A 13,194-nucleotide genomic window follows, 5' to 3' on the forward strand; every position below is an offset into this window, starting at 1 on the left:
ATTCTTTGTTTAAAGGTTTAAGTTAAGATTTTGTGACGACGCGTCGTCGTCCTGTTTGACGCCCCGGGGACATCCAACGGATAGGAGGAGTTTTCAGAAGAGCTTATTTTTAAGACGTGTTTGATTTTACTAAAATATACTTCACTGAGTAAAACAACCTTTAATTTAAAAGAAAAAAATATACAATCAATAAGAAATAATCTGAATCTACTCATTTGCAAATATTCTATTTCTTATATTTTGCACCTTTTGAACCCAGAACATGACAAACTGAGTGTATCTTCAGTGTATTTGCCTGTATTTCTTCTCCCACACACGTTGGTTGAATTAAAGTGGGAAGAATGTAAAAGTAGCTGACAGACTTCATTTGTGTAAAAAATAATTTTTCCAGTTAAAAATCTTTCTTTCGGGTTTGGCTATAGACTAGCTAGGATTTAGCAACACAACATACAGCTTTTTTGATAAAATTACAACACGATTTATTACTAAATAAAATAAAGTAAAGAAATTGTCAGAACTCCTCTGTTTTTGTTTTGTACATTTATGCTTTTTTACCAATTTTACTTAATTTTTTTTGGTTGTGTTTATCTGAAAAAGATAATAAAATACAAGTGTATTCATAAAACTGCTACATCGTGTTTATACAATTATAGGGAAAGTAATTAAAGCTATTTTATGTTATCTTTTTATAATATATTAGTTTTTTTTATAACATTTGTAATTAAATTATAATTGTAATATTGCAATATTTCTATAATTAACAGATTGTTTAAAAGTGTCAGATAGTGTAATTTTTTAATGCTTTAAAGAAAACTATGCAAATGTTTTAGAACTGAAAAAAGTGATTCCATCAAAGCTCCAAGATTTTGTAAAAAAAACCAAAAAACTAACTAATAAAAAGTGATAGTTGAGTAGATCCAAAATGTATCATGAACTAAATTTAAATCACGTTTGTGGAAGTTGTGTAAAAATGCTTAGAAATAAAAAATTTTAGCTTGCTAATTTCTGTGCTATAAACAAAATACAAAAACAATTTTCGATGTTGTTAAACTGGATATTTTATTCTGTAAATGTGTTTTTTTTTTGGTTTTTTTTGTGGAGTTGTGTTTTTGTTTTAACTTTGCGATTCTTTGTGTGGATGTTTTAAGCGACTTTTATTTTCTTGTTAACTGCTAACAGCTGTCAGATTTCACCTCATGTGCTCTTTGATGGTCTTTTAAAAAAAAAAAAAAAAGTTGAATGTATGAATTTCTCTCCAAACACTCGCGAAGGGTTTATAGAAAATATCAGTAAGTAATCTGCCCCTTTTTCCAAGGAATCCCCCCCCCCCTCAATCCCCTCACGCTTATAGATTTTGATTTCGCTGGTGCTATTTTGCATCCCGGAATGGATCGAACTCCATCTTAAAGAAACAGAAATGCCAATTGACGCATGTTTTTTTTGTTTTTTTGTTTTTCCCCGACGGGATGCAGAATGGCTAACAGGAAACATCCATGTTCCTAGCAGCGCTTCCAGAAGCTTCTAAGATGTTTGGCAATGCCTAGAACCCCCCCTCCCCCCGTGCCCCCCGCCCCCCCCCGCCACCCTTCTTCCCCTGATGACCCCAGAGAAATGAAATACATCCCTTGTATTATACCTGGTTACTCTTACAGTTCATTCTGTCTTTACGTTCATTGACATGTTTTACGTTTTTTGAGCGGCTCCTGAAACACTTATCAGTTTCATTTTGGAATTCAAAAAGTGAAATACTGAAGAATGAGGACTTTTGATTTTTTTTTACATTTTGTGCAGAGCGGGAGCCGAACTCGGATTGCTCACCGTCCAAACCTCATGCTTTGTACTTAAAGTGCCAGCGTGATATTAACCAACTATTTGAAACCACAAACCACACCCTGTGACATCCTAACTACGATTTAAAAATTTTGTTTAAAATCCTGTATAAAACCTGCCAACGCAAGAAGTTGATCGTCTCCAAACAGTGTTTTTCAACCACTGTGTCGCGGCACACTGGTGTTTCCGCGAGATCTAGTCAGGTGTGCCGTGGGAAGAGTGGGGTCACGATACAAAAACTGCAATTTCTTAAAATGAATGAAAAAATAAACAAAAACGCAAATGGCCTCATGTCACAAACATGTTTTTTGAGGAATACCTGGAATATGAATATATTACAACTTTTCATTGTAAAGATGTTGAAGAATAATAAGTTCATGTGTAAATACATGGCCCAAATCAGAGAAATAGCGCAGTTTTGTTTAAAAAAAACCAAACGTGGCCTCAGATTTGCTTTGTTTGACATCATTTTTCGTTTTTTTTTCCTGCAAGACGAGGCTTTGTGCAAACGAGATTCAAAGAAGGAGGATTTCTCCAATCGACTGCAGAGTAAGAATCCAACTTTATGTCGGTCCAGTACTGCAGTCGGACCTTTGATGAATTCAAACACTTCAGTCCATCGTGTTAAAGGTATACAGGAGGATTTTCAGGAATTTTAGGAAAGAACCGCCCTCTCCACCGTTTGAAAAAAATGCGCATGCGCAACACTGTACCTGCTCCCGAGACGGAACGCCTACTAAAAGGCGTGCGAGAGACGTGCACGAGCCCAGTTCTCCTCGTGCACGCTCTGTTTACAAGTCACAAGTCGGCGTCGCTCACATAAGCTCACTTTACAAGAAGATTTGCACCAGAGGGGGTGAAACTGTGTAAAAATGTCCGAGAATAATGCGTCGGGTCGGCCACCGGCTTGATGAGGACCGTGTGGAGTGAGCTGCGCGCAGGGACGAGCACGTACGACGGGCTTACGTCATATATCACCAGAACGATTGACAATTGGGAGGACCAGTTATTTTGATGATCCACCCGGAAGAAGAAAATCCTCTACTATACCTTTAATATCTCTGTGAGCTTCGTTCAGTGATCTTAGACCAAGAAAAAAACAATCCGAGATTCTAGATTTCTAAGTACGTTTATGTCAAATCTGTGATTTTTTTCATGCAGGATTCTACCCGTCATTTGTGTGTCGGGAGCAGTTTGTGGTTTCAGACGAGGGTTTTCCAACTTTTAGAATTCCAAAAGGTGAAAAGTCGCTGATACGTGTTGAGCCGCCCGCTTCCTTTGCTTACCCAACGCCGAGCTGTGGATTCTGGTGTTTCACATTGGTGCTGCTGGACACCAACACACGCCGGCGTGAGGACAGAAGTCGGCTTTTGGTTTTTTTTTGTTGTTGTTTTGCATCCGTCCATTTCTGAGCAGCATGGTGTGTGGAGGCTTACGGGGTGTGTGTGTGTGTGTGTGTGTGTGTGTGTGTGTGGGGAAACACTGCAGCCAGCAGGAGAGCTCACGCCTTCCCCTTCTGCTTCTCCGTCACCTCCAACCACTTCAATCTGAACCTTTCCAAAGCTGTGAGATCTACTCTTGTCTGCACGTGTGCCCGTGTCAGTCCGACTTCTCCCGACGACTGATCCACTCACTCTTTCTCTCTTTTTTTCTTTCTTTTTTTTTTTTTTACAGTGATATCCCGAGAATCCCCGACACGTCTCACCCTCCGTTAGAATCTAGTAGGTATCTCCAACCAGTGACCAGCTTCTCAAGCTTTTTTTTCTTACCCTTGAATCTCCACCTGCTGTTAGTTTATCGCTTGATATCGTATTTTTCGCTGCACACAAGTATGTGTGGTGAAAACTTGCACACTAGCGTACAAACTGCACCGTTATCGGAAACGCAACACTTCCCTTTAGCGCACAAGCTGCTCGTTGTCGCTGGAGACGTGAACGTGGGTCTGACTTCCGTCACCAAAAGTCATAAATGTAAAACAGAAATGAAAAGAAACATGCATAATGCAAAAGCAGTAATGTCTGTTATAATAACGATGGGATTTTAAGTGCATTGAGTGCTTGTAATTTGACACCAGCCTCGTGATCTTGCCGAACGCGTCCGGGCAGGTAGCGTCATTAGCTCACAGATTTTCACACAAGGCAACGTTACACCTGAAACTGCATTCAAGAGAGAAGAAGAAAAGTCCCATTTAACGTAAAGTGAAGAGAATAGATGGACGCTTCTGTACGTTTTCTTTGTTTGCGATATTATTACGACCATTGTGTTGCAGATAGAACGATCCAGCTGCACATGTGATTAAGTTTCGCATAATTATGAATGCAGATCTAAATCTTGATCATCTGACGTCGTTTTCAGAAGAATATTAACAGCAAACACTTTGAAAGTGTGATTCCTGATTGTAAAAATAATGTTAAGTTTAAATCCATGTGGACGCTGCCTGAGTCCGCAGATGTAGAGAACTTCTACAAACTTCTGGTCTCAAAGTAGGACTGCTGGTGATTTATCATCCTGACAGGGATGCGCAGTGTTTATTTTTAAAATGTGTCCAAAGGAAAAAAAAAAAAACTCCTTCTGAATTCCGCGGTGGAAGGATCTTGCCCCGTCTAAATCCGATTTTCCTTTCTGAGTTTTTAAGGGGTTTTTTTGTGTGTGTTTTTTTTTTTTTTTTTTCTTTCTCGTGTCTTCGCAGCAGGTTCCAGTTCTTTTGAGTCCCAGAAGATGGAGCGACCGTCCTTAAATGTCCTGTCTCCCTCCAGTCCCGGGATGCTGCAAGACGCTCCGCAGTTGATGCCGGGCCAAGTTTCCGTGAGTGGCCCCCCCCCCCCCCCGTCCAGCTTCCTCCCTGTGCGAAACACACGCATTTAAAGCATCCGTGTGTTTTTAAAAACAAAAAAAAAACCCTCAGGTGAAGCTCTGGTACGACAAAGTGGGTCACCAACTGATCGTCAACGTGCTGCAGGCTGCGGAGCTTCCTCTTCGGCCCGACGGCCGGCCCCGGAGCCCCTACGTCAAGATGTACTTCCTCCCCGACCGCAGGTACCAGCAGCGCCCTGCAGGGGGCTTCTGCAGTAAGAACCGTGTCGGTGGGTCACCCGTAGGAGAGGTGGCGTCTGGTGAGCTTAAGTACGGTGGCCCTGAAGTGCAAACCACAACAATAAATCACTAAACACAACAACAAATTGAAAAACACAACAACAAATCACTAAACACAACTGCAAATTCAAAAACACAACAGCAAATGAAAAAACACAACTGCAAATTGAAAAACACAACAGCAAATTGAAAAACACAACAGCAAATGAAAAAAACACAACAACAAATGAAAAAACACAACTGCAAATTGAAAAACACAACAACAAATTAAAAAACACAACAGCAAATTGAAAAATACAACAGCAAATGAAAAAACGCAACAACAAATGAAAAAACACAACACAAATGAAAAAACATAACTGCAAATTCAAAAACACAACACAAATGAAAAAACACAACCGTAAATTCAAAAACACAACAGCAAATGAAAAAACACAACTGCAAATTGAAAAACACAACAGCAAATTGAAAAACACAACAGCAAATGAAAAAAACACAACAACAAATGAAAAAACACAACTGCAAATTGAAAAACACAACACAAATTGAAAAACACAACAACAAATAAAAAAACACAACAGCAAATTGAAAAATACAACAGCAAATGAAAAAACACAACACAAATGAAAAAAACAACTGAAAATTCAAAAACACAACAACAAATGTGTTTTTCATTTTGTTGTGTTTTTCCATTTGTTGTTGTGTCTAGTGATTTGTTGTTGGGGTTTGCACTCCAGAGCCACCGTACTTAAGCCCCGAATCCAAATGAAGGAAAGTCTCGGAGGGAAATAGCTTCATCAAAAGTATTTATCTGAACTATCAAGCAGGCTGCTTCACCCGGACGCTTGATATGTGGAGGCAAAGCACATATTTATGTAAGAACGACTCAGAAGGTGAAACAGAAAATGGCTGAAATAGCGAACGTCACTAAGAACGGAAGAGTGAATACTCTATAACATGTCAAACGAAACCACGAAAGTACAGGAAACAGTACAAATGAGCTAAAAATAACCTGTGGTGCTGGAAACGGCTGAAAAGCAGTCGAAACATCTCACAGACTCGTTCAAATCAAGTCAAAGTCAAATCATAGGCGAAACGCTAAGAAATGGCTAAAAAAAAAGAAAAAACGCAAACCATCCAAAATGGCCGACAAGGCTAACACTCTTCTTGTTCCTTTTCGAGAAGAGCGTTTTCGCGACAAAAAGTTCCCGTCATTGCTCCTGTGTACAACACATGACGTTCTTGTGAGACTTCCTCGGTTCACCTCTTCGGAACCGCCGTCGTTCTCGACGTCGACGCGCGTGAAAGGTTCCTGCCGCGGTTCACGGTTTTTGGAACGTGGCTCCCAACGGCGGGCGACCGGCTGAGCTTGTCTTGTTCTCGTGCGACGCAGCGACAAGAGCAAACGGAGGACGAAAGCGGTGAAGAAGACCTGCGAGCCCAAGTGGAACCAGACGTTCGTCTACACTCACGTCCATCGCAGGGATTTCCGCAACCACATGCTGGAGCTGACGGTGTGGGACCAGCCCCGGTCTCCAGAGGAGGACAGCGTCTTCATGGGAGAGGTGCTCAGCTTCTTTTAAGATGAGATAAGATAAGATAAGATCAGATAAGCCTTTATTGATCTCACAATGGAGAAATTTACTTGTTACATTCTGCTCTTAAGGACTCATGAGTAGGAAAGGCAAGAAATGTGCAAACGGTTAGATAAGAATAGAGGAATCTTAAAATGGTGACAATAAAGTGGAGGAATCCACAGCCACCAGCAGTGGGACAGCGGAAACAAAAAGTGACAGAGGCGTATGGAATGGAGGCTTTAACGGCAAAACTACAGTTGAAGTCTGAGATCTTCATGAGAAAATGGTTCCCGATAGAAAAATACCCGTCGAACTGAATGGTCACCTATACGACACGGTAAAGTCTTAATTGCGCATCTTTTTATGTATTTGTCTCAAATCGGTTCTGTTGTCGTAGTATTATTATTGTTATTTTTCTCACATTGTCATGTATAAGCTGTCTTGCTGTCGAGGAAAGTTCTGTCGCGTGATTTCTCATGTTCATGTTTATTATTAAAAAAAAAAAAAAAATAGAGGTATCTTATATACAATGACTATCAAGAACCCTAAGGACCCCAAATATTTACAGTAAGAGTAATAATAAGTAGATTAAAAAAAATAGGACTAAAAATAAGATAAAAATCACAAACTATAATAAAGTATAATAAGTTCTAAGGGGAGCAAAATATACAGTAAGAATAAACTATGATGGGAGGGGGGGGGCGGCAAAGTGTAGAATAAAGTACAATAAACATATTTTCCTCATACTACGACATCTAGTGGTAAAATAATGGCATTACAAGACATGATTGTAGCTGCAGGAACCCGAAACCTTCACAGTGTCCCTGTGACATCAGGACCTCCCTATGTCCCCCCCCCCCCCCCCCCGGAACAGATCCTGATCGAGCTGGAGACGGCCTTACTGGACGACAAGCCCCACTGGTACCCGCTCCAAACCCACGACGTGTCGTCCATCCCCCTCCCCCGACCCTCGCCCTTCCTGCCCCGGCGACACGCCCACGCCGACGCCCCCCCGGGCAAGAAGCTGCAGCGTGAGTCTCGGCCCTTGAATCCTTGAATCCCGCGTGTGTGTGTGTGTGCGTCACTTCCTGTATATATGTGTGTGTGTGTGTCTCCGTGATCTGAACGCGCTCGTCCTACGTGAACGTTCTCTGGCAGTGATCCATCTCCACCTGTGTGTCTGTGACTGTTTAGGTTCTCAGCGTCTGTCAGAGCCTGAATTTGATGAGGGTACAGCAGTAGTGTCCCAAGGTGGGTGGGGAACCGATCCCTCGCGTGGCATGCGACGTTTTCCCCTCGCAGCAACATTTATTTGCGACGTGGCGTCAAAAGTGATGCGACCCTACGGACCGTCAGTCACCACAAATTTGGCAACAGGTGTATTTTTTTAAAGTTTTTTTTGTGACATTAATGCCGATCGTCCTGACAAGCACCAACGACTTTATTTCAAACCGGTTCCCAAGGTGGAACTTGTGGTTTCATTACAAAATCAACATGCCGGATCACGCTAACCCAGATTAGTCTTCAGCTTTTCTGTCGTTTCGAAGTAAATGGACGTCGGTTTTTTTCCCAAAACGTTGCCGTGTAGACACAAAACCTCTGTCCGTTTTCACTCCAGACGTTGTGAAAACGGGGCCTGAAAATACGGAAACTTCCCAGAACTTGCAAACATGACAAATAAAGCTGTGAATGGGGGAAACGTCGTCGTGTCATAGACGATACCGCTGCATTTAGACCCACCTGGCACATGCGACAGACCCCCCCCCCCCCACAGTCTGTCGTATGTATCAACGTGCTCATTTCTGCAGCAGCATGAACGTGTTGAAGGTGCCTCATTTGCAGTCTGCTGCTTTTAATTTGTGGCATTGGAGGGTCAAAGATGATGTGGACAAGGCTTCACTGAGCTTCTCTACTCCATCGTCTCACAGGTAGTTTAGTTTTAGTTTATTTATTTGCTTGTAAAAAAAAACAACATAAAAAATAAACATTTCAGTAAAATACAGTAAAATAACGTTTTCATATTTCTGAATGAACTGGAGCAGAAATATGGTTAAATAATCATTTTCCATTGAAAGTTAAAAGCAAACAGACTTTCTGGTTATTTGTATTGTTTTTGTAATTACATTTAAATTTTTTAAATATGAATGAATTTAATGTTTCATGCTTTCTATTACGAGTTTTATTAAACGATATAACGAATGTTATTAATATAAAAATTGTGTGACATTACCCCAATGGTCCACTAGAGGCAGCAGACGTACCACCCACAGTTTGTTTTTTCCCTTTAAGCCTTTCCTTTAGGTATTTAAAAGTGAAAATCTTGAAACTAAGTGAATATCGACAGAGCTGAATTTGACAGGATGTAAAAGTCAATGTCTTTTTGTGTTTGAGTTTTTTGTTAATGAGTTTAAAAGGGAGGGATGGAGGAACTTTACTCTCAACATCTTTTTCTTTCATTTCCATGCATGCTGGGAATAAAGCTTGCGGCTCTCTTTGAGCTTTACTTTACAAAGATCCCTTCCAGGCTGATCAGTTCTATTTTTACCATCACAGACAGTCACACCACATCAAACTACGATGAAACGGAGCCTTTAAATAGTTTGTATCCCAGACTCAGATTTGACTAAATAATTTAAATATTTTTTTTTTAACAAAAATTCATGAAACAAATGCTATAATATGTTTTTCTGAATCAAAAACAAGGAAAAGGAAAGTCAAAGTTAAGTTGATCTGCCCTGTAATAACACTTTGTACCACAAGATGGTGCAGTAAGTCCTTTCATTTCAACATTGGTAAATTCATTTTCTTTTTCTATTACCAATAGGAAATGTGTATTTTCTGTCTTTCGACTACAATAAACACAAGAGAGAAAAAAAAAGGGGGGGGGGGGGGATTCTTCTGACTCGTAAAAAAAACTTTTTTCTCTGTGAAAATTTTCTTTTCACAATTCACATCTTCAGGCGGTGGATTTTCTAATGTGTGTGTTTACGTTGTGTGTAACAAACATGCTTGTTGACACGGGCGACATGTTTGTGTTTGTTTACGCCTCTGTGTTTTTATGCTGCGTGTTTTCACGCGGCATGTGTTTGTGTGTGTGTGTTTTACACTGTGTGTCTCTTTTGTGGCATGTTTGTATTTGTTTACTCTGTGTGTGTGTGTGTGTGTGTGTGTTCACATTTGTTTACGTGTCTGTTTACGTTGGCGTGTGTTTATACTGCATGTGTTTGCGTGTGTTTACATGTGCGTTTGCGTGTGTTTATTACACATGGGTGTGTGTGTGTGTGTGTGTGTGTGTGTGTGTGTGTGTGTGTGTGTGTGTGTGTGTGTGTGTGTGCGTGCGTGCGTGCGTGCGTGCGTGCGTGCGTGCGTGCGTGTGTTCCAGCAGCAGAGGGTCGGGGCAGGGAGAGGCAGCGGGAGTTCTCGTCCACCCTGGAGGTGCCTGACCAGCAGAGGACTCCGAGCCACCACATCCGCTCCCGCTCCGTCTCTCCGCACCGCGAGGAGCAGGGCCGCACCCGCTCCAGACCCCCCAACGTCCCCACCCAGAGGTGAGCCCCCCCCCCCCCCCCCCCAACTGAGCTCTACCACCGACCGGTGTCACCAATCAAACACTGTATTACACTCCTTCCTTCTGTCCTTCCTTCCTTCCTTCCTTCCTCCCTCCCTCCCTCCCTTCCTTCCACCCTTCCTTCCTTCCTTCTGTCCTTCCTTCCTTCCTCCCTTTCTTCCTTCCTTCTGTCCTTCCTTCCTTCCTCCCTCCCTCCCTTCCTTCTGTCCTTCCTTCCTTCCTTCCTTCCTTCCTTCCTCTCTCCCTTCCTCCCTTCCTTCCTTCCTCCCTTCCTTCCTTCCTTCCTCCCTCCCTCCCTCCCTTCCTCCCTCCCTCCCTCCCTTCCTTCCTTCCTCCCTCCCTCCCAGGAGTCTCGATGACGAGCTTCCTCACAGTCGTTCCTCTCGCTCTCCGACGCGTTACTACGACTCTGGCAGAGGCCGCAACCATGGCGAGGAGTACCTGGACGACAGGTGCGTGGCGACAGTGACACACAAGTTGCTTTTGTGTGTGTGTGTGTGTGTGTCTGTGTGTGTGTGCGCGCGTTCGTTAAAATCTTTTGGGTGTGTCACTTTGTTTCCAATTTATTTCCAGTGAACTTCTACTGTTTGCTTTTTATTTGAATATACCTTCCTGGAGAGTGTGTGTGTGTGCGTGTGTGTGTGTGTGCGCATGTGTGTGTACCCAGAATCAGCATTAGCTTCTTTTTCCAGTTCACCATCTTCTCTCTTTGCTCTTTTGTTTTTTCTTTGGTTTTTTTTTGGGGGGGGACTATTGTTTATTTCCTCATGTGTCATCCATCCCCATGGTAACCACAGTGAGGTCATCATGATCCACCAATCAATGCGAGGCAAAAGTGCTGAGTGCCTGCACATCAGGTAAACTGGCCATTCAACACGTACTCTGTTCAGAATGAGTCTTAGCAGGTCGACTGTTTGGCTGTACTTTAATCAGGAGAGAAATTCCCCTGTTTGGAAAGGGATGGAAATATCGGTTTAAGAACATAACAGCCATACGCACACGGGAAATATGTTCCATATATCGGTATCATTGCCATCAAATCCCATGATAATTAGATTTCCTTGCCCAGTGTTTGGCCTGCAGCCTTTACTCTGCTTTGGAGCATTAATTTAGTGAACAACAGGGTAAAACAAGCCACTTTGTTTCCAGTCTTTGCTCATTGACTTCTTGAGATTAAAAAAAAGAAGTCATTAAATTGCGTTTCACTCATCCAACATTGGAAACGTTCAAAGTGTAAGAAGAGCAGCGGGTTGAGGTAACCTGAGCTCACCGGGCAGGTGAGGAAACGCTGAGAAACGCTGTTATACGTCACCGAGGACAGAAATGAACCCCAAAACTCTGGACAAGGTCCACATCAGACCAGAAAGAAATGTGGGTTATAGGCTCGGTCCTCCGCTGTACTCCAAGAAGCAGCCTTGTGCAAACTATTTCTAACAAGTATTCAGCCGAGTTAACTTCTAGTACTTGTATTGTTCCGCATGATGGAATTGGTTTCAAATGGTAACAACCACATTTGTAGACTTAAAAAAGGAGAGAAAAGAAGCTCTGGAAGGACGACGCTGTTCTTGCTGGGGCCAAAGATCAGCGGTAGAAATGTTATTGTGAATATCGAATGTCACTCTCGAGTTCTCTACGAGTGTCACGGCCAAAAGTGCTTGTGTTAGAGGTTCCCAAGACACAAAGGGTCTTCATGTTCCCCGGTGTGGCTGATCTTACCCGGTTGTCCTCTCGGTCAGGCTCCTTGTCTTCGCGGGATTTGCTGACAATGAGACAGATAGACTCGTCTGGTGGTTCCCCTGTACTTCTGCCCGTTGTCCACTAGAGGACACCGCAGGCACACACTCTGCTCAGTGTCTGCTCCACCAGCACGTTTCAAAACGACTGGACTCCTCGACTCTGCACACCCCTAAAAGTCACTCGTCGTTGCACGTCAGTCCACACGGACCTCTGTGGACAGACACACACTGTCCAAACAGGTGAGTGTCCCTCTCCAGAAGACATCTGTGGGCGTCTTGAGACGGACAACTCTGGCAGACAGTGAAATGAACCGGTGAAACTTTACGAAAGAGGAGCGTTGTCTCCGGGGGACTTCTGATGCTTTTGACGCTCATCATCGGGGGGGGGGCTTTATTTCCCCTCGCTTCAACTCCAGAAACCTTGAAGCTCAGCCAGTGATTTCTGCCGAGGAACCCCGTCCAGAAACGACGCGAGTGCGTGGCTGGTCCCAGGACAGGCGTCTTTGCTTTAATTGCACACTAAATGTGAAAAAGCTGTCTGAAGCGCGTCGTCGGGTCAAAAAAAAAAAAAGATTTCCTGACGTGACTCAAGCTAAATGTTATCATGCAGTGACTGGAATCACTGGGTGAGCTTGCTGCCACTTCCTCTGCCCTGTTGGGTCTTTCTGCATGTTGTTCTAAGCGCTCCCACACACTTGTTTCTCTTCTTCTTCTCCTCTTCCATCCATTCCTCCCACTTTCCCCCCACTCGCGCCGGCTGCATGCATGCTCACGTAAGGAGGTCTTCTAGGCTCAGTAAGGAACTGCCACCTCGGATGCCGCTGTTATTCAACGGTTCTCACAAGCGGGCGACCAGGTGAGTCTCACGCGGCGGCTTCAGTACGCTTCAAACCAAGATGCACCGTCGGCTCAGTTATGGACCTTTGACCCCGTTTTTTTCCACGTTAGTGCAGAATGAACGATGAGTCCAACTATTCAGCCGCTCCTTGGGTGGTTGTGGGAGTTTTCAGCCCTGAGAGGGTCACCGGCAAAATACTTGGAAAGAGACATTTTGATTAAAGGTCAAGACTTGTAGACATTGAAAGCAGTAAAAAATAACTAAAAACTGTTGTCTAGCATACCAGCTCACTCTCGCAAACGTGAACAATTATCTCCCGCTTCTACGTCTTTCAAGCCACGTGCATTGATCAGGTGCACCGACCGTCGGAGAGGCGAAACCCAACGACGGCGTCTCGACACGCGCAACTCGGCAGAAACACGATTATCGTCAGTTGTCCAATAAAGGGTTAACACTGACTGGTGTTTTCTGATAAACCCCCTGAGAGTCATGATGAACTTCTACTTTAAGAGGTCTATTGGTATCTCAGTATTATTATTATTATAACATCTG

General features: G+C 43.1%; 1 protein-coding gene across 1 annotated transcript in view; it reads left to right on the forward strand.

Annotated features, from left to right (window-relative positions):
- The window catches only part of rims1a (regulating synaptic membrane exocytosis 1a), a gene marked incomplete at both ends in the record, with an annotated part of 67,443 nt that overhangs the window by 39,417 nt on the left and 14,832 nt on the right, over positions 1–13,194 (forward strand). Inside the window, 11 exons of the mRNA XM_080507484.1 lie at positions 1,272–1,289; positions 3,505–3,551; positions 4,520–4,635; positions 4,736–4,866; positions 6,317–6,488; positions 7,375–7,531; positions 7,695–7,751; positions 9,883–10,048; positions 10,416–10,520; positions 10,866–10,925; positions 12,583–12,660. Coding sequence (XP_080363610.1) covers positions 1,272–1,289; positions 3,505–3,551; positions 4,520–4,635; positions 4,736–4,866; positions 6,317–6,488; positions 7,375–7,531; positions 7,695–7,751; positions 9,883–10,048; positions 10,416–10,520; positions 10,866–10,925; positions 12,583–12,660 — 1,107 coding nt within the window. The remainder of the gene's footprint in view (positions 1–1,271; positions 1,290–3,504; positions 3,552–4,519; positions 4,636–4,735; positions 4,867–6,316; positions 6,489–7,374; positions 7,532–7,694; positions 7,752–9,882; positions 10,049–10,415; positions 10,521–10,865; positions 10,926–12,582; positions 12,661–13,194) is intronic.

Source organism: Blennius ocellaris (genome assembly GCF_963422515.1).
Source record: "Blennius ocellaris genome assembly, chromosome: 13".
NCBI lineage: Eukaryota > Metazoa > Chordata > Actinopteri > Blenniiformes > Blenniidae > Blennius > Blennius ocellaris.